Below are 21,132 nucleotides of genomic sequence, written 5' to 3'. Positions count from 1 at the left end.
TCAGAAGCCAGCTTCAAGAGTTCAGCTGGGTTTAAAGCATTCATCTCGGCTGCTAGAATGGCACAGAGGGCAAACCAGGATCTCTGGGCTAGATTTGGGCCTGGCCCCATAGGCGAATGCTACTTATCAGAGCCATGCACCCACACATGAATCCAGAAAGAAATTTTACCTACCTATTTTGTGTGCCTAAACCAGAAAGAATAAAATGTGTTAAGCCAAGAAATTGAGAACCTGGCCATTTCATCTGCTATGACTTGTTAGTATTTTAACCAGGTTCCCCACATGAAATATATCCCCCCACCCATCTATGTATAAAGGGCTATGACAAACTCTTACCCTGATATCTAAGAACAAATGAGTTAGTATGTCATCAGTATTAGTGGTGAATAGTGATTTAGGACTGAATACAGTAAATCTACCTCTTGGCCTTTACATCAGATTTGTATTGGCTAGAACATGTTTTGTTTTCTTGCCAAGGTTTTCTGCATGTTAGTCAAATCCTTTTTCACAGCATCTGGATTTCTTACACATAGCTCTTTTCTTCAGATTCTGAAGTGAAGTGTTTTCTGCAAAACTCCTTAAGGGGAGACTGTGGGAGTGGGATGGACAAGGCGCTGTATCTCTGTGGTAGAGCATCTGCTTTGTATGCAGAAGATCATAGGTTCAGTCTCTGGCATCTCCAGGTAGGGCTGGGAAACACTCCTGCCTGAAACCTTGGAGAGCTGCTGCCAGTTTCTCCCTGCTAACTGAGCAAAGAGACACCTTTTTAAAAGTGGTGATTTCCTTTACTGAGCAGGGGGAGAGCAACTGGCCCTATCCAACCCCAGCACAGCACCCCTCCAGTGGCTGTTGCTGGTGTTTATCTTATGTTTCTCTTTAGACTATGAACTCTGGGGACATGGATCCATCTTTTATTTTTTATTTCTCTATATACACTGCTTTGGTAACTTTTGTTTGAAAAGCAGTATATAAATTTTGGTCGTCGTAGCAGCAGCTAGATGGACTAATGGTAGAGGAGAGCTGGTCTTATGTTAGCAAGTATGACCTGTCCCCTTAGTTATGCAGGGTCTGCCCTGGTTGCATATGAATAGGAGACTAGAAGTGTGAGCACTGTAAGATATTCCCCTCTGGGGATGGAGCTGCTCTGGGAAGAGCAGAAGGTTCCAAGTTCCCTCCCTGGCATCTCCAAGATAGGGCTGAGAGAGATTCCTGCCTGTAACCTTGGAGAAGCCGCTGCCAGTCTGTGAAGACAACACTGAGCTAGATGGACTAATGGCCTGACTCGGTATAAGGCAGCTTCCTATGTTCCTATGACTGTGTGTTATACCCCAAAGACCCTGATGCGTCTTTCATACCACTCCATTCCAAGCACCACCACCCCAAACTATCATGCAAACCTTCTGTGAGATGGAGTATCCTATCGGGGAAAGTGGCACCTTCCACCCTACCGCATCAGAGAGGCCCTCCCCTGTGACTCTGCTAATTTTTCACGTTAGCCGCCTACATCAAACATGGCACAAACCTTCCTGCTCAGGTAGGCAATCGATACTGCTGCTATGTGAAGTGAAAGCCAGTCTGAGCATCTGCTGGTACCATCTATTTGCTTTTCTGATAAAGCCAATTAGCCTCGCCTGTGAATAAACAGTGGAAATCATTTGCTTGAGGCTTGTGTACCAGATCTTAGTACTCCTAAGACAGAGGTGGAAGAGAGGGGACTTTCCTCAAAACGGATGTCAGTTTTGTACTAGGTTGGTGTTATCCCTACAAATAAGTGCCACAAAGAATCCATGGTGACATACTGCCCAGATCAAAACTAGCATGGCGAAATTGCACTCAGGGAGGACGGGGTAACTTATAGCCATGTAGGTAGGATATGGAGGGGCCCTGGATTAAAGGCCTAATCCTGCAGCCTCTGAACTTGGATCCTCCCAGACATGCATCATGGATCATGTCCTTGCCTTCTGTCTGCACTGCCCTCTCATTCCAACAAGTGGAAGAATGTCCTCAAACTCTGCATGCCTGTCTCAAACATAGTGCCACTGTCCCAACATCACACACACAGCAGTCAGAAATTTGTGTATGTAGCCCTGGCTAGGTATTGGTGGGGTCACAATCAAGTTCCCTGTGTCACCATAAGCATATTGTTTCTGTAATGAATGGAACGATTTAACATGTTCTGAGGGTATATTTCTTCCATTCCATTTTATCTCTCTCTCTCTCTCGCTTTTCAACAAAAAGAATTTCTCAAAGTTTATATAGCAAAAAGAACGAGAGGATTGTAAGCCCCTTAGGAGGAAGGAACTAATTAAAAGGACACATAAGGGAAAAACCAGTAACAGCCACTGGGAGGAATGCCATATTGGTTAGATAGTTACACACAGGCTGGCACCAAGTATATGACAGACAGCTTCAAAAGGCGCCTCCTTATTCAGTTAGCAGGGACATATTTAGCCATTATTGGTGACTTATTAACAAGTTCACAGACCCTATGCTTTAATAAAGGGATGGTGTCTTAATGAGCAATCACTTATGGATAAAATGACACAGATAATGTCAGAGGTTATTTATTAATCCCGGAACTGCAATAGCATAAAACCTGACTTTGAGCAGATGCTTATCCTGGGGGAAAGCAAAGCTCTCAACTGTTAAGGGAAATGGGCAACTTTCATGTAAGTAATCTTCCCTTTTATCATCCTTCCCCCACCAAACCTTCCATTCTGTTCTGATGGTCTCAATATATCCATTTTTATATATGTCAGAATGCACAAATTACTAAATGTGGCAATTTTAATCAGCAAGGCTGATACCAAAACACTCGGATTTTTATTTTATTTTATTTTATTGGAAGTCATTTTGGTTCTTTTGTGTTTTGTGCAATGCATAAGAATGGGGGGGGGGCAAATTTACATTTAGCAATGTAGGGGTTGTTAACTGAGCAAAGAGACATCTTTTTAAAGTGGTGATTGATCTTCTATTTAGCAGAGGGTAAGCAACTGGCCTTATCCAACCCCAGCACAGCATCCCTCCAGTGGCTGTTGCTGGTTTCTGCCTTATGTTTATTTTTAGATTGTGAGTCCTTTGGGGACAGGGGACCATCTTATTTGTTTGTAAATTATTTACTTTTCTATGTTAAACCTCTTTAAGAACTTTGGTTGAAGAACGTATATAAATACTGGAGGAGGAGGAAGTGGAAGAGGTGGAAGAGGAAGGGTGCTTTTAAAATTTTAATTGTAAATAGCTGCACTTCTTTCTATGCTCTTAAAAGTGACTTGGGGAAAGGCACATGTACTTAAATTTCATAAAGGAATTGACTTGTTTACCTGATTAAAGTGAAGTTGTGTTGTCGGTGTCTGGTGACCACAGAGCCCTGTGGTTTTCTTTGGTAGAACACAGGAGGGGTTTACCACTGCCATCTCCCACGCAGTATGAGATAATACCTTTCAGCACCTTCCTATATCGCTGCTGCCTGATACAGGTGTTTCCCAAAGTCTTGGAAACATACCAGTGAGGATTCGAACCATCAGCCTCTTGCTCCCTAGGCAAGTTAGTTCCCCGCTACGCCATTAGGTGGCTTTATTCACCTGATTAATCAACTAAAAAAAACCCTGTAAATGGTCGACAGTCCTCAGCTATAGCTAAGGGTGTCATTAGGGAGGTGGCCCATGGCGTTCAGAATGGCAATGAATGGCTCAGAGCCCCAGATTTCATCAGCCACTCCTCAAACAGGGGTGGATAGACGGTTGTCGCTGCTGCTGCTGCAATGATCACTGTTATGACCTGTCAAGCCAACCCAATAGCTTCCCTTTTGTTTAATTTTTTAATAATATTTCATCTGACCGGAGCCAGGCTATGGATAGCTAAAGCATGGAAAAACCAACTCCACCATCTTAAGCAGATGGGCAAAACTGTATAGTGAGGGTGATATTTATGGTTAAACGTACCTATTACAAAACCACAAAAGAAGAGGAAACAACAAATAGGTTCATTTAAGGAAGTGATTTTCTTTTTCCAGTTTTGAAATACTAGCATACAGGATAATATTCATCCACACATATTGTTCTGAAGTATCAAATGTCTTTATGTATTATATTATTGCAATATGGTGAAACTGTGATTCTGACTGTAATTTTGATTTTTCTTTTAAACGCTTTTTTGTACATTTAGTTTATATTCACTTTGACACAAATGAAAAGATGCATTAAAATAAAGTTTCCAGTCAGCATGGTTGAGGGGTGTGCGAAATACTGGCAGGTTTGTTTGTTTGTTTTTAATGAATGGGGTTTCTGGTGGCCAAAAAATAGAACTTCTTTGCCACCCCACTCCTCTTTCTTCCCCATGGCCATATTTGGCCCTAGAGGCTGGACAATTAAATATCTGATGCCCACAGCCACTGAAGGGAGTCCATATTCAAGACATTATCTGAGCAGTGCCCTGTATACCTGATGCCTTCTGGGCAAGGGTTGCCAACTGTGACTGAAGCAATTTCGGAAGATGCTTTCCCCAACATTTTTTCCAATGTTTTTTACAATATGAAGCTATTAAAATCTCCTGGATTGCTTTCAATAGACACCTGGAGATGGATGTTGATACCTGAAGGTTCTAAGCATTCCTGGAGGGTTGGTAGCAGTCCTATCATGGGGTTAAAGTGATGATTTTTATCTACAAACCTTTATACAGCTTAACCAGGAATACCTTTAGTGCCTCTTCTAGTATTTTATTTATTTATTTATTTATTATTTTTTATATTTTTATACCACCTGATATGTATATCTCTAGGCGGTATTCAAAATTTAAAACATTTAAAAGACACAAATTAAAATACATGACAATAAAAACAACAGAATAAAACTATTAAAACAAATTTTTTAAATTATTGAAATTAATTCTAATTAAAAGCCTGAGAGAATAGGAGGGTCTTGAGGTTCTTCCTGAAAACAAACAGAGAAGGAGATACTCTTATTTTAGCAGAGAGCATATTCAAAAGCCCTGGGTAGCCACAGAGAAAGCCCGGTCCTCGGTCGCCACCAAACGAGCTGGTAGCAACCATAACCGGACCTCTCCAGATCGTAACAGGCGGCAGGGTTTATGACAAAGGATGCACTCTCTTAAATCCCTGGACCCAAGCCATTTAGGGCTTTATAGGTAATAAGCAACACTTTGTATTTCACCTGGAAACATATCGGCATCCAGTGCAGTTCTTTTAACATCAGTGTTATGTGGTCCCTTCATGTTATCCCAGAGACCAATTTGGCTGCTGCATTCTGTACCAACTGTAGTTTCCTGACTATGTACACAGGCAGCCCCTCATAGAGCGCATTACAGTAGTCAAGCCTGGAGGTTACCAGCATATGTCCTACTGTTTTAAGGTCATTCAACTCTAGAAATGGGCGTAGCTGATGTATCAGCTGAAGCTGATAAAAGTGCTCCTGACCACTGCCTCAACCTGAAAAACCAGGGAGAGCTTTGGGTCCAGGAGCACGCCTAAGCTACGTACCTGATCTTTCAGGGGGAGTGTTACCCCATCCAGAACATGCAGATCTAAACCATCTCTCAGGTCCTGGCTCCCCACAGCCAGTATCTCTGTCTTATTTGGATTCAACTTCAGTTTGTTATCCCTCATCCAGCCCATTACTGCCTCCAGGCAGGCATTTAGGGAAGATATGCCATTTCCTGATGAGGTCGGCATGGAGAAGTAAATCTGGGTGTCATCAGCATATTGATAACACCCAGCACCAAACCTCTTGATAATCTCTCCCAGCAGTTCCATGTAGATGTTAAAAAGCATTGGAGAGGGTATGGAGCCTTGTGGGACTCCACACTTCAGTTCTCGCTTAGCAGAACAACAGTCTCCAAGTGACACCATCTGGAATCTGCCAGAGAGGTAGGAAAGGAACCACTGTAAAACCGTGCCACCCAATCCCACCTCCTCAGGCAGTCCAGAAGGATACCATGGTTGATGGTATCGAACGCTGAAGAGAGATCCAAAATGATCAGCAGAGTCACATTGCCTCTAGCGATAGCCAGTTGAGCTCACCTGTAAAGTAAAGTTGTGCTGTCAAGTTGGTGCCGACTCCTGGTGACCCCAGAGCCATGTGGCTTGCTTTGGTAGAATACAGGAGAGATTTACCATTGCCATCTCCCGCACAGTATGAGATGATGCCTTTCAGCATCTTCCCTTATTGCTGCAGCCCGATATAGGAGTTCCCATAGTTTGGAAAACATACCAACGTTGATTTGAACCAGCTACGTCTTGTTCCCTAGGCAAGTTACTTCCCCACTGTGCCTTTAGGTGGCTTGAGACCACCTGTATTGGCCCCTTATGAGGAGAATTCCTGAGTATGCTGCTCATCCCATGCCTCCATTGCATCAAAGCAGAGTGTAAGTAAGGACAATGCCTAGAGGGTCAAGAGGCATCTACTGAAGAGGCAGTTCTCTTATATTCATCAGGGAAAGATTACCTGTCCCTGTTCAGCCTAGCGGTCCATTCCTCCCAATGACTGTTGCGGGTCTCTCCCCGGCGTCTCTTTCTTTTTAAAGGGTGAGCCCTTTGGGGGCAGGGAACCATCTTTTTATTCCTTCACTGCTTTGTGAACTTCTTGCTGAAAAGTGATGTATAGTATATACATATTCTTAAATGTGAAAATAATGTTCCTACCCATTTTTCCCTCTGCACTGATATCCTGTGCATGGTACAGTGTGGAACATCAATGACCAGACTGCAGAATGTAGTTTTGTCTTTCCTGCCCTTCTCCAAATCAATGAATCCTGAATGTTCAAAGACCACAGAAACCAAATCTTGGCAAGGGTAAGGGCTGGATTCAGAAGCAGATGACTTGAGTGGGATTGTGGTTTTAATGCAGGGGCTCTTGAACTTGGTTCCCATATGCCAGGCCTGCTCAACTTTGCCCGCCCCCCCCCCCAGCTATTTTTGGACTACATCGGAACATAGGAAGCTGCTGATTCAGACCATTGGTCTATCTAGCTCAGTTTTGTCTTCACAGACTGGCAGCGGCTTCTCCAAGGTTGCAGGCAGGAATCTCTCTCAACCCTATCTTGGAGAAGCCAGGGAGGGAACTTGGAGACTAGATGCTCTTCTCAGAGCGGCTCCTTCCCCTAAGGCAGGGATGTCAAACTGTGGCCCTCCAGCTGTTTTTGGACTACAACTCCCATAATCCCCAGCCACAGTGGCCAATAGCCAGGGATGATGGGAGTTGTAGGCCAACATCTGCAGAAGGGCCACAGTTTGACATCTCTGCGCCTAAGGGGAATATATCACAGTGCTCACACTTCTAGTCTCTCATTCATATTCAACCCGGGCGGACCCTGCTTAACTAAGGGGACAAGTCATGCTTGCTACCACAAGACCAGCTCTCCTCTCGGGAGATTATGGGACCAACTCCCATAATCCCCAGCCACAGTGGCCAATAGCCAGGAGTTATGGGAGTTGTAGGCCAACATCTGCAGGAGGGCCGAAGTTGAGCAGCACTGCCATATGTTGTTGGACTACAACCCGCAGTGATGGTAGTCATAGTCTAACACGGGGGATGCAAGGCTGGGGAAACTTGCACTAAATGTATAGATGATTGAAGCCATCTCCATGGCAATAACTTACTCTTTCTAGCTCATCCTGATAACACAGAAGTCTTGGCCACCCATTATAAACGTACAATCTTTGTACACAGGTACAGATCTTATGCAGGTACAGTGGCTCATATGCTATGTTGAACGCTCATACAGCAGTATACTTCCTATCTCTATCTTGCATTTCAGAGGCCTCTACCCAGGTTCACTTTTAACACGAACTCAGGTACAGTCATTCATACAAAAACATCTACATGTATACAAATATCTGAACTAAGGGTGTGCACAACCGGTTCACCTCGAACTGGGCCAGTTCGATGGTTCGATGGCGAACCAGCATTCTGGTCCGCAACCAAATTGAGCCTGGTCTGTGGCAGACCAGTTTGGGTTTGAGGGGCTGTGCTTGTAAAGGGGAATCCAGTGAGGATTCCCCTTTACAAGCATGGGGGGGGGGAATCCTTGAAAATCTTCTAATGGGTGGTCTAAAAGTGTGGGGGGAGGGCGAGAGCATGCCTTTAAAAGCAGATCAAGATTCTCACTGGCCTGGTGGTGGCTGCCACCCCTCAAAGTCCTCCTGGTGCAGCCCAGGCTCCTGCTCCCGCAACCCTTCCACATGACTGCGCAGTTCTGGCTGCCTCTCCAGTTTCCCTTTGACAGGATTCCCTGTCCCTGATGCTTCTGGCCTCCTCACCGGATTCCCCTGTACAAGCATAGCCCCTCGAACGGCTTCAGTTGAGCAAACCGGGCCAGCCGGTTGGTTAGACTGAACCGGTTCACGGACCAGCAGTCTGGTCCGAATTTGGTCCGAATTCAAACCAAACTGCAAATTCATGTACACCTCTAATCTGAACAGATTAGGTGCAACATAAAGTCTGGATACGACTAGATCTGTATGATGTCAGGGATTCAAGGTCAAATTAGGCATGACAGACACAGACCCCATTTGTTTTAATGCCAGATCTTCCCATTCATGAAGAAAGCAGGTGGTGATCTCTGAGTTTTGCAGCAAGATGGGAGGGCAAGTAAAGGACATTGAACCAGGCACGGAGTCTGACTGCCAGCGGCCATGTTCCCGCATCTGGCATCAGACGCAGGGAGGGAGGTGGTCTGGCTCCCGAATGGAGCCGCACGGCCATTTAACCGCAAATGCAGCCACGTTTGCAGCACCAGCCATTTAACTCCTGAAGGGGCCGTGTGGCCCCCTTGGGAGCTAGACTGGGGCTGGCACTGCATTCGCAGCACAGCCAGGAGTGGCTCTTCCCTGCCTTAAAGCCAAGGAAGAGCCACTCCTGGCCGCGCCGCAAATGCAGCGGACATTTAACTCCTGAACGGGAGCCGCGTGGCCCCCTGCTTGGGAGCTAAACCAGCATCCCCGCATCTGACGACAGACACGGGGGGAGGTGACGGGGCCGTGAGGCGTGGCCCCTGATTGGGCGCAGCCCGGGTTCTTTGAACCCATTCGCCCAATAGTGGCTCTGCCCCTGCGTTGAACCCATGCTTGATCTGCCACTTAGCCCCATAGCCTCTCTTTTCCCCATGCATTTTTCTCCAATGTCAGAGCTCAGCTGAGGCGAAAAGGAGGAAAACCATGGACAGAGGAAGCATTTAGTAGTACCTCACAGGGCTGTTTGAAGAGAGAGAGGACTAGAGGGTGGGTGCTCAGGGCCCTCTGTTTTCAAGGACCCTGTGCTATAGAAGACTCTTCCAGTTCCTGGAGGGCTGGAACAATATTGATTCATCATTGCTGGCTTGTGGCGGTGGGGAGCACAGGCTAGAGACATTGGTACCCCACCACCTTCACACATGAACCTTTTGCTTTTAAACTCCACCCCCACCCCGGGGCACACTTTATGCCATGACAGGTGCAACCCCAGCTCAAAATCGATGGTTAAGAACAGTCCTGCTGGATCAGGCCCAAGGCCTATCTAGTCCAGCATCCTGTTTCTCACAGTGGCACACCAGATCCTGTCATGTGGTTCTGTGCTGTCACGTCTAATTTGACCCTCAAGGCCACCTCATCTCAGGTTAACTCTGCTCGTTGGAAGCTTCTGTTACAATGAATAATTAAACTCCTCCCAATGAATGATTAATCATGCAGGTCTGGCTTTGCCATGCCTAGAAAATATTTGTTGAACAGTGTAAACAAGGGATAGGCAGTAACTGTCGTCCATGCCGTCATAATTTCCTGCTTGTCCTACAAAATAGAATTTGCTCAACAAAGTGACATTATGATGGGCGGGAAATATGGATGGAGGGTTTGAATACTGTCAGGATATCAGTGGGCATGCAATGGTTCTCTGGGCGTGATCAGCACCCAGAGACACATTGCACCTTCTGTGGGGTCCCTGTCAGTGAGGACTACGGTACCAGTGTCGCAGAGAGATGGTAAGGCAACTCTCAAATCAAGTGAGAACAAAGTAGGATCGAGCTTCACAGTATCCCAAAAGCACCATCATCAAAGGGGAGTTAGGAGGGATATCTGACTGTGGGCAGCCCTCTTTACAGGGATACACCACAAGTCCACAAAAGAACAAGTCCACAAAAGGAGAGGAGAGTTGGTCTTGTGGTAGCAAGCATGACTAGTCCCCTTAGCTAAGCAGGGTCTGCCCTGGTTGCATATGAATGGGAGACTAGAAGTGTGAGCACTGCAAGATATTCCCCCTCAGGGGATGGAGCCGCTCTGGGAAGAGCAGAAGGTCCCAAGTTCCCTCCCTGGCAGCATCTCCAAGATAGGGCAGAGAGAGATTCCTGCCTGCAATCTTGGAGAAGCCGCTGCCAGTCTGTGCAGACAATACTGAGCTAGATAGACCAATGGTCTGACTCGGTATATGGCAGCTTCCTATGTTCCTATGTCACTCACCTAACCAAGGGAAACTCTTGTCATCTCCATGAGTGCTCAGATTCCTGGGGCCAGATCTATGAACGTGAAGTTGTCTGATAATGAGGATCCTGCTGCTGCTGCTACAATGAATATTTATATACCACTTTTCAACCAAAGTTCTCAAAGTTTATATAGAAAAATAAACAATACATAAATAAGATGGTCCCCTGTCCCCAAAGAATTCACAAGCTAAACAGAAACATAAAGCAGATACCAGCAACAGCCACTGGAGGGATGCTGTGCTGGGGTTGGATAGGGCCAGTTGCTCTCCCTCTGCTAAATAAAGAGAATCACCACTTTTAAAAGGTGTCTCTTTGTCCAATTAGCTAGATATTTGTCAGAGTGTGAGTTAAAGGGTATTTCCAGACAGGGAAATATTTCATTTGAAAATGGAGCCAGGGTTTGCCTGTGTGGTGCAGGGGTTGTTGAATCTTTGCCTGTGTGGTGCAGGGGTTGTTTTATTGTGCTGTTCATATTATAGAGACGCTCGGGCTCGATTAATTTTACCATTGCTGTCAAAATATCCAGGGCACTCAGAGGCTTTCTATTTGCAAATTTTATTGTCTGATATTAATGATGCTATTTCTTTAAATATTGCAAAATAATGTTTTGCTGTCTGCAAGCTACGACCTGAGTTAACTGGATTATTGTTATTTTAAGCCTCTTCAAAGTCGTAGATGATTTGTTTGACATTTATTGCTGTTAATATTGTCTGGCCATTGACTGTATTTTAAATAAACTAAACTAAACTAATCCATTTGAAAATGGAAGATGTTTGTGTTTATCTTCTCTCTGTCCAGGTTATATAGCTCCTTTTTGTTCAATGTATTAGCATTTATTGACTAGCTGTTCACATGGCTTACTTCCTCCATGTGCCATTACACAGCACCACTTGCTGGCCATTTGTGGGAAATCCCTGATAAAAACCATGTCTTTTGACACTAATTTAAAACTACCATATTTATCCAAACAGAACTCTGAATTTAAGATGACCCTCTTTAAAAATAGAGATTAAATACAGGTCATACCTGTATTTAACCTGCAGGTTATACCTGTAAAAGTTAAATACAGGTTATGCCTGTACTTACCCAAAAGAAACAGGGCTCTGACTTTAAGACACACCCCTTCCCCAATTTCTAACGTCAAAGAACTTGGGAAAAACCTAGACTTGGATTCAGGTAAATATGATAGTTTAAGTTTCATTTCAGATTTCCCGCAAATGGCCAGCAGGTGTAGCTCCAGAATAGCATATGGAGGAAGCAAGCAGTGTGAACAGCCAGTCAGACGCTAACACATTGTGCAAAAAGTTGCTATGCAATCTGGGGAGAAAGTAGATACACACAAACAGTTTCAGTTCTCAAACAGAACATTTCCTCATCTGGAAATGCCTAAAGAGGTCTGCTTCCAAGAAAAGGTGCAGGGGCTTGATTCTAATTGGGCCCATGGAGAGGGAGAGATTAATGCTTCCTCCTTGTTCCATTTCCATAGCAAAAATCTCTTTTTCCAAAGCAGCTATTTGCAGTGAACAGACACTTCCGGGGCAAATAGCCCCTTTTCAGCAGGGCCGGATTATGGCATGTTGAGGCCCTTAGCTATGTCAAGCATAAAAGGCCTCATAGCATTACCCCCCACAACAAAAATCTAACAAAAAGGACAACAACAACAACAAAATAATAAAGCCTGGCAAAGACGCAACGAAAAACTAATAATTTAACAAAAACATCCATCTTGCCTTTGCATTAGAAATACCTTTAAATGGAAATACGTTATGTAAAACTTGACATTTGGTCCCTTTTTTTGGTATTCAAGTAAAGGTAAAGTGTGCTGTCAAGTCGATTTCAACTCCTGGCACCCACAGAGCCCTGTGGTTTTCTTCTGGTAGCATACAGGAGGGTTTTACCATTGCCTCCTCCTATGCAGTATGAGATGATGCCTTTCAGCACCTTCCTATATCGCTGCTGCCTGATATAGGTGTTCCTCATAATCTGGGAAACAGACCAGCAGGGATTCGAACCGGCAGCCTCTGTCTTGCTAGTCAAGCATTTCCCCACTGCGCCACCAGAGGCCCTAAGCTGTAGCTTACTTAGCTTGTGCCTACATCTGGCACTGCTTTTCAGGGGTGGTTTTTGGTGGGGGAATGGTACAGCAGAGGAAGGGTTAATCTCCCCATCCCCACTGGCCATGGTCCCAATCAGGACTGAGACTCTGGTAGTCTCCCAGGTTGGTTTGTCTTAAAGAAAGAAGAGGTGTAGAAGCAGGCTACCCTACCATGAGTTCTGATTAATGTTGGCTGTGATGCTGAGTCAGACCATTGATCCATCTATCTCAGTTGTGGTCCTGAGCATGAATTGCCCCCTCCAGTAAGCACGTTTACCTTTGTTTGCATCGGGATGTGTGGCTACATATGAGGAGCTGGGGACAGGGCCATGGCTCAGGGCTAAAGTATCTCCTTCGCATGCAGAAAGTTCCAGAATCACTCCTGGGCAACTCCAGATACGGCTGAGAAAGACTCCTGCCCAAAACCTTGTACAGCTGTTGCCAGTCAGTGTAGGCGACATTGAGCTAGATAGACCAATGGCCTGACTCAATATAAGGCAGCTTCCTATGTTCACTGCTGAACTATTTTCTCGGTTTCCCCAGCCAACTATTCGACGTGCCCATGATTTTGACGCAAAGCGGGATGCCAAGGCACTACATAAAGCTTGCAAAGGAATGGGTAAGGATGCTGCTGTTCACCCTGCTTCACGAGAACCGCATGTGGCGTATATTCCCTGTGACAGTATGGCATGCTTCATTAGATGTGTAGAGCGTGTCCATATGACCGGGACATCTTGGTTAGCAAAAATACCTGGGAATCGGGCACTAACCAAGCCCAAAGCAGTCTGCAGAACTGGCAAGTGTTCCTTCCAGTGGCCCATGGGACAACCTCCCACTTTTCAAAGGGAGCGGAACTTCTTGACATCATGGAGGGGCAGATCTCCCTAGACATGCTGATGACGGTCGTGGCTCCGGGTAGAGCACATGTTGGGCCTACAGAAAGGCTTAAGTTCAAGTCCCTACATGTGACCTGTGGGCCTCCCTCAGCAGTTCTGCACTGAAGGGGTGGGATATAAATATTTTAAATAGTACTAATAATACATCTCCTTCTTTTTAAAAAGAGGGATTTGTGGGGCGGGGGGAACTCTTGTCAATCCCATGGAGCTGCTGCCAGTTAGAGCAGACAATACTGATACGAATACAATGAATATTTATCTACCACTTTTCAGCAAAGGTTCCCAAAGCACTTTACATAGACATAAATAAACAACATGGCTCCCTGTCCCCAAAGGCCTCACAATCTGAAAAGAAACATACAGTAAGGTAGACTAACAGGGCAAAGAGGCACCTTTTAAAAGTGGTGATTCTCTTTATTGAGCAGGGGGAGAGCAACTGGCCCTATCCAGCCCCAGCACAGCATCCCTCCAGTGGCTGTTGCTGGTGTCTATGTTTATTTTTCGCTTGTGAGCCCTTTGGGGACAGGGATCCTTCTTACTTATTTATTATTTCTCTATGTAAACCGCTTTGGAAACTTTTGTAGAAAAGCGGTATATAAATATTTGTTGTAGTAGTAGTAGCCGTAGACACCGGCAACAGTCGCTGGAGAGATACTGTGCTCGGGGTGGATAGGACCAGTTACTCTCCCTCTGCTCAGTAAAGAGAATCACCACTTCAAAAAGGTACCTCTTTGCTCAGTTAGCCAGGGACATATTGATGGAACAATAGACTGACTCACTATAAGGCAGCTTCATATGCTCATGTATACATTCCAGGTGCAATGCTATTGTGGCTAGGAGGGAGATCCTGCCCCCCAAGCAGCTTGGCTATGGAGAGTTTAGTCCTCCAGGGCGCTTTCCAGATTAGACCCTGCAATGGGGTCACGCCATATCTCTGAAGTGTGCTTCCACACTTCCTGTGTTGTGACACCGCAGTCCCTATACTGACAGCAGGGTGCTGTTCACATTTCCGGTGCCTTGTTTCGGATTTAATCGCTGAGATTTATTGATAAAACGTATGTCCGGTATAAAAAGTTTGCTGTTTTTTCAGGTTGTTAGTTTTTGCGAGACTGCTCCCCCAGCTGGGCGCTTTGCTATTTACGTTTTGAATGCGATTTGCCTAAACGGAAGCATTTTGCCGCTGTTGAGCAGCTAATCTCGAAAGTGCCCAGGCTCAGGAAGGTGGTGGCCACTGCTGTAGATCTAGGACTAGGGTTCTCAACTTTGGGTCCCCAGATGCTGTTGGACTACAGCTCCCATCTTCCCCAGCCACAATGGCTTTCAGCAACTCTGGTGACAGCATGTATGTCCATGCACAGTACAATCCCAATTGCTTGAAACAGCTTTGCAAATATTTTTGGAAAATCAGAAAGTCAGAGAAGCAAGAGTGCTGTTCATAGAAACCTACACCGATTGTGGCTACATTAGGAAAAGACTGGACTATAAGACTTTTCAGTTACTCGAGGTTTAGATAATAAGAAGGCAATGTTATTAACCATAGCTAATTATGACTTACTGTGGGCCATTCATTTCATGCTAGCAATGGGCTTCTGGGCAGTGTGAAATCTCTAGTATTTTAAAAGACAATCTCACATTCCTGACCACTATCCTATCTAATAAAAGGCTTGGTGTCCGTCCGTGGACGGACACCAAGCGTGTGTCCGTGCCTCCCTGGCCTCTTCTGGGCATGCGCGAAGTGCATGGCCAGAAGGAGCCAGGGAGGCAGGACCGCCAGCACCCGGCGGCCATCTTGAGCGGCCAGAAGCGGCCGCCCCGAAGAAGCCGGGTAAGCGGCGGCGGGGGACACTGGCTGAGGCGGCGGCAAAGCCGCCGCCTCGGCCAGAGGAGGCGGCGCGGCCGAGGAGGCGGCAGAGCCATGGCCGAGGCCTGGCCGTGCCGCCGCTTACCCGGCTTCTTCGGGGCGGCCGCTTCTGGCCGCCCAGGATGGCCGCCGGACGAGGCGGCAGACAAAACAATGCGGCGGTGGGCCCGGGCAGCAGTGGGCCAGGCCGGAGCCGCGGTGGGTGGCGGGCCCAGCCGGAGCCGCGGGCGGCGGTAGGTGGCGGGCCCGGCCGGAGCCGCGGGCAGCGGTGAGTGGCGGGCCCGGCCGGAGCCCCGGGCGCCGGGGGGTGGCGGGAGAGGGAATGGCGGCGAACGTCTGGAGTGCAGAGCTCCACTAGCGCCCGTTAACCAACGGGCTACAAAACCACTAGTTACTTTCATAACATCCTTTGTTTCCATCAGTCAATAAACATTTTGTGAAGCTGTTTTTGGATGCAAATTTTCTCAACAGTTAATAGGCCTAGACCTTTCTAGAATGTTTGGTTATGTAAGCCAAAGTGGTGTAGTGGTTAGAGTGCTGGACTAGGACTGGGGAGATCTGAGTTCAAATCCCCATTTAGCCATGAGACTTGCTGGGTGACTCTGGGCCAGTCACTTCTCTCTCAACCGAACCTACTTCATAGGATTTTTGTGAGGAGAAACTTAACTATGTACACTGCTCTGGGATCCTTGGAGGAAGAGCGGAATATAAATGCAAATAAAATAAATAAATAAAATAAAATAAAATGTAGCAAAAGAATCTGATTTTCCTGGGCAACATAATCTTGTTCCTTAAGCTGTGGTCTAAATAATATTTTTTTCTTCAAGCTTGAACTGAATAAGAAAAGGATATCTTGCTTGCAGGATACCCTTTTGCCATCATGCTGAATATGCAGAAGTGGGGCTTGGGAAAACACCAGGTACCTGCCGGTCAGAAGCTGGCAGAGCAGATATGGGTGCAGAGGGAGTGTAAATGCTGAAATTCCAGGAATTGTCAGATTCCTATAAACTATGCAATACTCGTCAACTACTCAATACTACAAAATACTCAACACTCGTCAAATATTTCAGCAAATACTCCAAGAGGCAAATACTTGCGGAGTGCCATGCTAGCAACTTCCTACAAGATGACTCCTGAAGTCACTCTCAGTTTGACTTTCTTCCTCCAATTAATTCCTATTTTTCAGGGACTGATGAAAAGGCCATTATCGAGATCCTGTCCAACTGTTCATCAGACCAGAGGCAACAAGTGAAACAACAGTACAAGGCCATGTATGGCAAGGTATATTACTTGTGATAAACAGGCATGTACACCCATGTTACTTATCTTTTGGAAAAGATGTTTCCAATATCCACTAAAGGGAATGGTTTCCAATAACAAGGAGTCGTTTCTGAGATTAAAACAAGCCATTTCTGATAATAGAACAACACGTGTGCATAACTACCGGTCTCCACTTCTGGGGCCAACTGATGATGATTGATGATTATGATTGATGATGACAACAACGGCGATCACCATTGTGGTGTAGTGGTTGGACTAGAACTGGAGAACATAGGAACATAGGAAACTGCCATATACTGAGTCAGACCATTGGTCTATCTAGCTCAGTATTGTCTTCACAGACTGGCAGTGGCTACTCCAAGGTTGCAGGCAGGAATCTCTCTCAGCCCTATCTTGGAGAAGCCAGGGAGGGAACTTGAAACCTTCTGCTCTTCCCAGGGAGGCTTCATCCCCTGAGGAGAATATCTTGCAGTGCTCACACATCAAGTCTCCCATTCATATGCAACCAGGGCAGACCCTGCTTAGCTATGGGGACAAGTCATGCTTGCTACCACAAGACCAGCCCTCTTCTCCAAACTCTCCAAACCTAAGCTTTGAAGCCTAGGTTCAAATCTTCACTCAGCCATGATGTTCACTGGGTGACCTTGGATCAGTCTCTCTCTCTCTCTCTCCCCCTCCCCCACTATCTCAAAGGATTGTTGTGAGGATAAAAGAGGATGTCTCATGAATGCCACCCACAGGTCACTGAAGGAAAGGCAGGCTCTAAATGTGAATAATAAAATAATGCATATTGTCACAACTTAGGCCAGTGGAAGTTTCTCTCATGGAGCTCCTACATAGAAGCTTTGGAGACTGATTTTTCATGGGACCACAGCATGTGAGGAAAGGGATGAGTCCTCTGCTTGGCAGGTAGTATAAAGACCCTGGATCAGCCAGGCCATACCTTCCAGGAGCATCTGGTATTCACTTGTATATTGTCTTTGAACACAGAGGCTTGATTTTGACTCAACTGCCAGTAACTTTAGGAAGATACTCTTTTTAGTCTGGCAATATTCACTCTATACATATTTCTGTTCTTATCTCAGGCATCTGTGTGAAATATTAACACTTCAGTCTATAGCCATTTACAATGATCTTTCTCAATCAATAAATAAGCATTTGAGTATGACCATTTTGTCTCATTTAAAATTGGATTCTAATTTGGGGAGGAATGTTGAGTTCATTCCATGCACCAGATTTCCAGTCCAGCATTACCAACACCAACAAACTGTATGCAAGCCCTGGTCTCAGGTGGGGATGCGCACCGGCACCTGTGTCAAAAGGTGCATCTAGCTAGTTTAGCATAGCCCAAATAAGCATCACTTTGCAGTAAGGTTTATTCTAAACATTGTTTCCTATTGCACACGTGGTGGACACAGCCCATACCCATCCACGACCATCTCCTTACTCCAGAATGTTCTGGAAGGAAGGAAGGGAAAATGAGAATGAGCAGAAAAAGAAAGAAAACAGCAAGGGAAGAAGGAGGTAAAAGTTTAAAGTGTGCCGTTGATTCCTGGAGACCACAGAGCCCTGTGGTTGTCTTTGGTAGAATACAGGATGGATTTACTATTGCTATCTCCCACACAGTATGAGATGATCATACATCTCATCTTTGCATCTGTCTTCGCGGCAGAGGATACTGAGCATATACTGTACCTGTTCTTGAACCAGGCTTTTTGGGGATGGAGGCTAAAGAACTGAGTCAGATAGAAGTGACAAGAGTTGATGTTCTAAACTGTCTGGAAAAATTGAAGACTAGCAGATCTCCAGGGCCAGATGGCATCCATCCAAGAGTCCTTAAAGAACTCAAATGTGAAATTGCTGACCTGCTTGCAAAAATATCAAAGCTATCCATACAATCAGGCTCTGTACAAGAGGACTGGAAAATAGCAAATGTAACAGCGATTTTCAAAAAGGGATCCAGGGGTGATTCGGGAAATTACAGGCCAGTTAGCTTAACGTCTGTTCCAGGAAAATTAATGGAAAGAATTCTCAAGGATATAATTTTAAAGCACATAGAACAACAGGCCCTGCTGGGAGAGAACTTGCATGGCTCTGCAAAGGGAAATCTTGCCTCACAAACCTTTTGGAGTTCTTTGAGAGTATCAACAAGTGTGTGGATCAAGGTGATCCAGTTAACATAGTATGCCTGGACTTCCAAAAAGCTTTCGACAAAGTTCCTCATCAAAGTCTCCTGAGGAAACTTAGTGGTCATGGGATAAGGGGATACGTACATGTGTGGATTGCAAACTGGTTGAAAGATAGGAAACAGAGGGTAGGAATAATTGGATTGTTTTCACAATGGAGGGAAGTAAGAAGTGGGGTCCCCCAGGGATCTGTACTGGGACCAGTGCTTATTAATTTATTCATCAGTGATCTAGAAGTAGGTAAGCAGCGGCGTGGACAAATTTGCAGATGATACCAAACTTTTTCAGGTAGTGAAATCCAAAATGGATTGTGAGGAACTCCAAAAGGATCTCTCCAAACTGAGTGAGTGGGTGACAAAATGGCAAATGCAGATTGGGATGAAAAACACCAACTTCAAGTATACGCTGATCGGATCTGAGCTGTTGGTGACTGACCAGGATAGGGATCTTGGGGTAGTGGTGGACAGCTCGTTGAAAATATTGATTCAATGTGCGGCAGCTGTGAAAAAGGCCAATTCCATGCTAGGGATCATTAGGAATGGGGTTGAAAATAAAACTGCTAATATTATATTGCCCTTAAACAAAACTATGGTGCAGCCACACCTGGAGTACTGTGTACAATTCTGGTCTCCACATCTAAAGAAGGACATAGTAGAACTGGAAAAGGTGCAGAAGAGGGCAACCAAGATGATCAGGCAAGACTACAATACGTAAGGCTTTTTAGTTTAGAAAAAAGATTACTGCGGGAGACATGATAAAGGTCTATAAAATCATTAATGATGTGGAGAAAGTGAGAAATTTTTCTCCCTCTCACATAACACTAGAACCAGGGGTCATCCCATGAAATTGATTGCCAGGATATTTAGGACCAACAAACGGAGGTACTTTTTCACACAATGCATAATAAACTTGTGGAATTCCCTGCCACAAGATGTGGTGACAGCCAATAACCTGGATGGCTTTAAGAGGGGTTTGGATAACTTCATGGAGGAGAGGTCTATCAACAGCTACTAGTTGGAGGGCTATAGGCCACCTCCAACCTCAAAGGCAGGATGCCTCTGAGTTAGTTGCAGGGGAGTAACAGCAGGAGAGAGGGCATGCCCACAACTCCTACCTATAGGCTTCCAGTGGCATCTGGTGGGCCACTGTGTGAAACAGGATGCTGGAATAAATGGGCCTTGGGCCTGATCCAGCAGGGCTGTTCTTGTGTTCTGATGATGCCTTTCAGCATCTTCCTATACCGGTGCTGCCCGATATAGGTGTAACAACAAGCATTACCGGCAACCTCTGACTTTCTGTTCAGAAACCCTGACTTCCTTCTTAAACTCCACAGGCTCAACTGCACAAAACCTAGCTTCCCCTCCACAATTTTCGCATGTTAAAATAAACCTTGCATTGCAGATGCTGATGCAAATATCATCTGTATGCAGGGGTAAAGTACTTCCACATCTCTGAAAGATGATGAACTATGGCTCTGCTTCCACATATGGCTTTTCCCCACATATGGCTCTTTTCTCCCCATATGCAGCGCTTGGCTGTATATGGGGGAAAGCTGCTTTCACAGGTGGCTCTTCCCTGCTGGATCAGGGCTCGGATCTCTGTAAGCTGGTTGGTAGCACCCATGCATGGTTCACGCAGCTCCTCTGTCTGTGTGCTTGGCAGATGCAAGGAACCCTTTGCCCGTGACTCAACTGAGTGACTGCATTAAGGTCTTTTGGCTGCCTTCCTAGGATTTGGAAGAAGTGCTTAAAGGAGAACTCAGCGGGAATTTTGAAAAGACGGCACTGGCCCTCCTGGATCAGCCATGGGAATACAATGCCAGAGAGCTCCGGAAAGCAATGAAAGGAGCAGGGACTGATGAAGCTGTTTTGATTGAGATCCTTTGTACTCAGATCAACCAGGTAGGAGCATTTTGCATTTCTGGCTCACCTTCAGTTGCTTAAAAAAAAAAAAAAGTCTTAGAAAGCCAAGGTCCCATGGGCTCCGGACTAGAGTTTGAATCAGGAACTTTGTGCCATGGGAGTTAACCCAGGGAGCTTCCTGGGACTGTGCATGCCCAATCCCAGAGTGGTGTCCTGCACTGACCCCATTTCTTGGCAGGCAGGCAGGGCAAAGCTCTTGGATCAGCCTCCCAAGGCATACATTCTAGCAGTGTCTGGCCTATTCTACCCCAGGAGTTCCCAACATGGGGTGCTAATAGACCCCGCTAGGGCTACATGGCTCTCCTGCCTCCCCATGCTGCGGCTGTGTTATTTGTTCCCCGTCTGTGGAATCACATCCTCAGTAATATGTCTGCTGCAGAAGAGGAGAAAAGAGGTGAAGACCCTCCTCCTCTGCTCCTGATTGGCT

The 21,132-nt window shown here is 45.8% G+C and overlaps 1 protein-coding gene across 6 annotated transcripts in view; it reads left to right on the top strand.

The window, feature by feature from the left end:
* The first annotated feature begins 2,632 nt into the window (after window positions 1-2,632).
* Window positions 2,633-21,132, top strand: part of ANXA13 (annexin A13) — a 33,696-nt gene continuing 15,196 nt past the window's right edge. Inside the window, exons 1-4 of one of the 6 annotated variants that reach the window (XM_053247521.1) lie at window positions 2,633-2,669; window positions 13,103-13,178; window positions 16,503-16,597; window positions 20,514-20,684. In XM_053247521.1, the coding sequence (XP_053103496.1) occupies window positions 2,655-2,669; window positions 13,103-13,178; window positions 16,503-16,597; window positions 20,514-20,684 (357 nt within the window). In that variant the 5' untranslated portion in view covers window positions 2,633-2,654. Of the gene's footprint in view, window positions 2,670-12,612; window positions 12,683-13,102; window positions 13,179-14,433; window positions 14,511-14,917; window positions 14,960-15,435; window positions 15,585-16,502; window positions 16,598-20,513; window positions 20,685-21,132 lie in introns of those variants that run through there. The other 5 variants (XM_053247522.1, XM_053247518.1, XM_053247524.1 and 2 more) reach the window with 5 other exon arrangements.

The sequence above is a fragment of the Hemicordylus capensis genome, chromosome 4, assembly GCF_027244095.1.
Source record: "Hemicordylus capensis ecotype Gifberg chromosome 4, rHemCap1.1.pri, whole genome shotgun sequence".
NCBI lineage: Eukaryota > Metazoa > Chordata > Lepidosauria > Squamata > Cordylidae > Hemicordylus > Hemicordylus capensis.
Note: the sequence above shows the minus strand (reverse complement) of the source record. Positions and strands in the feature narration are given on the sequence as shown.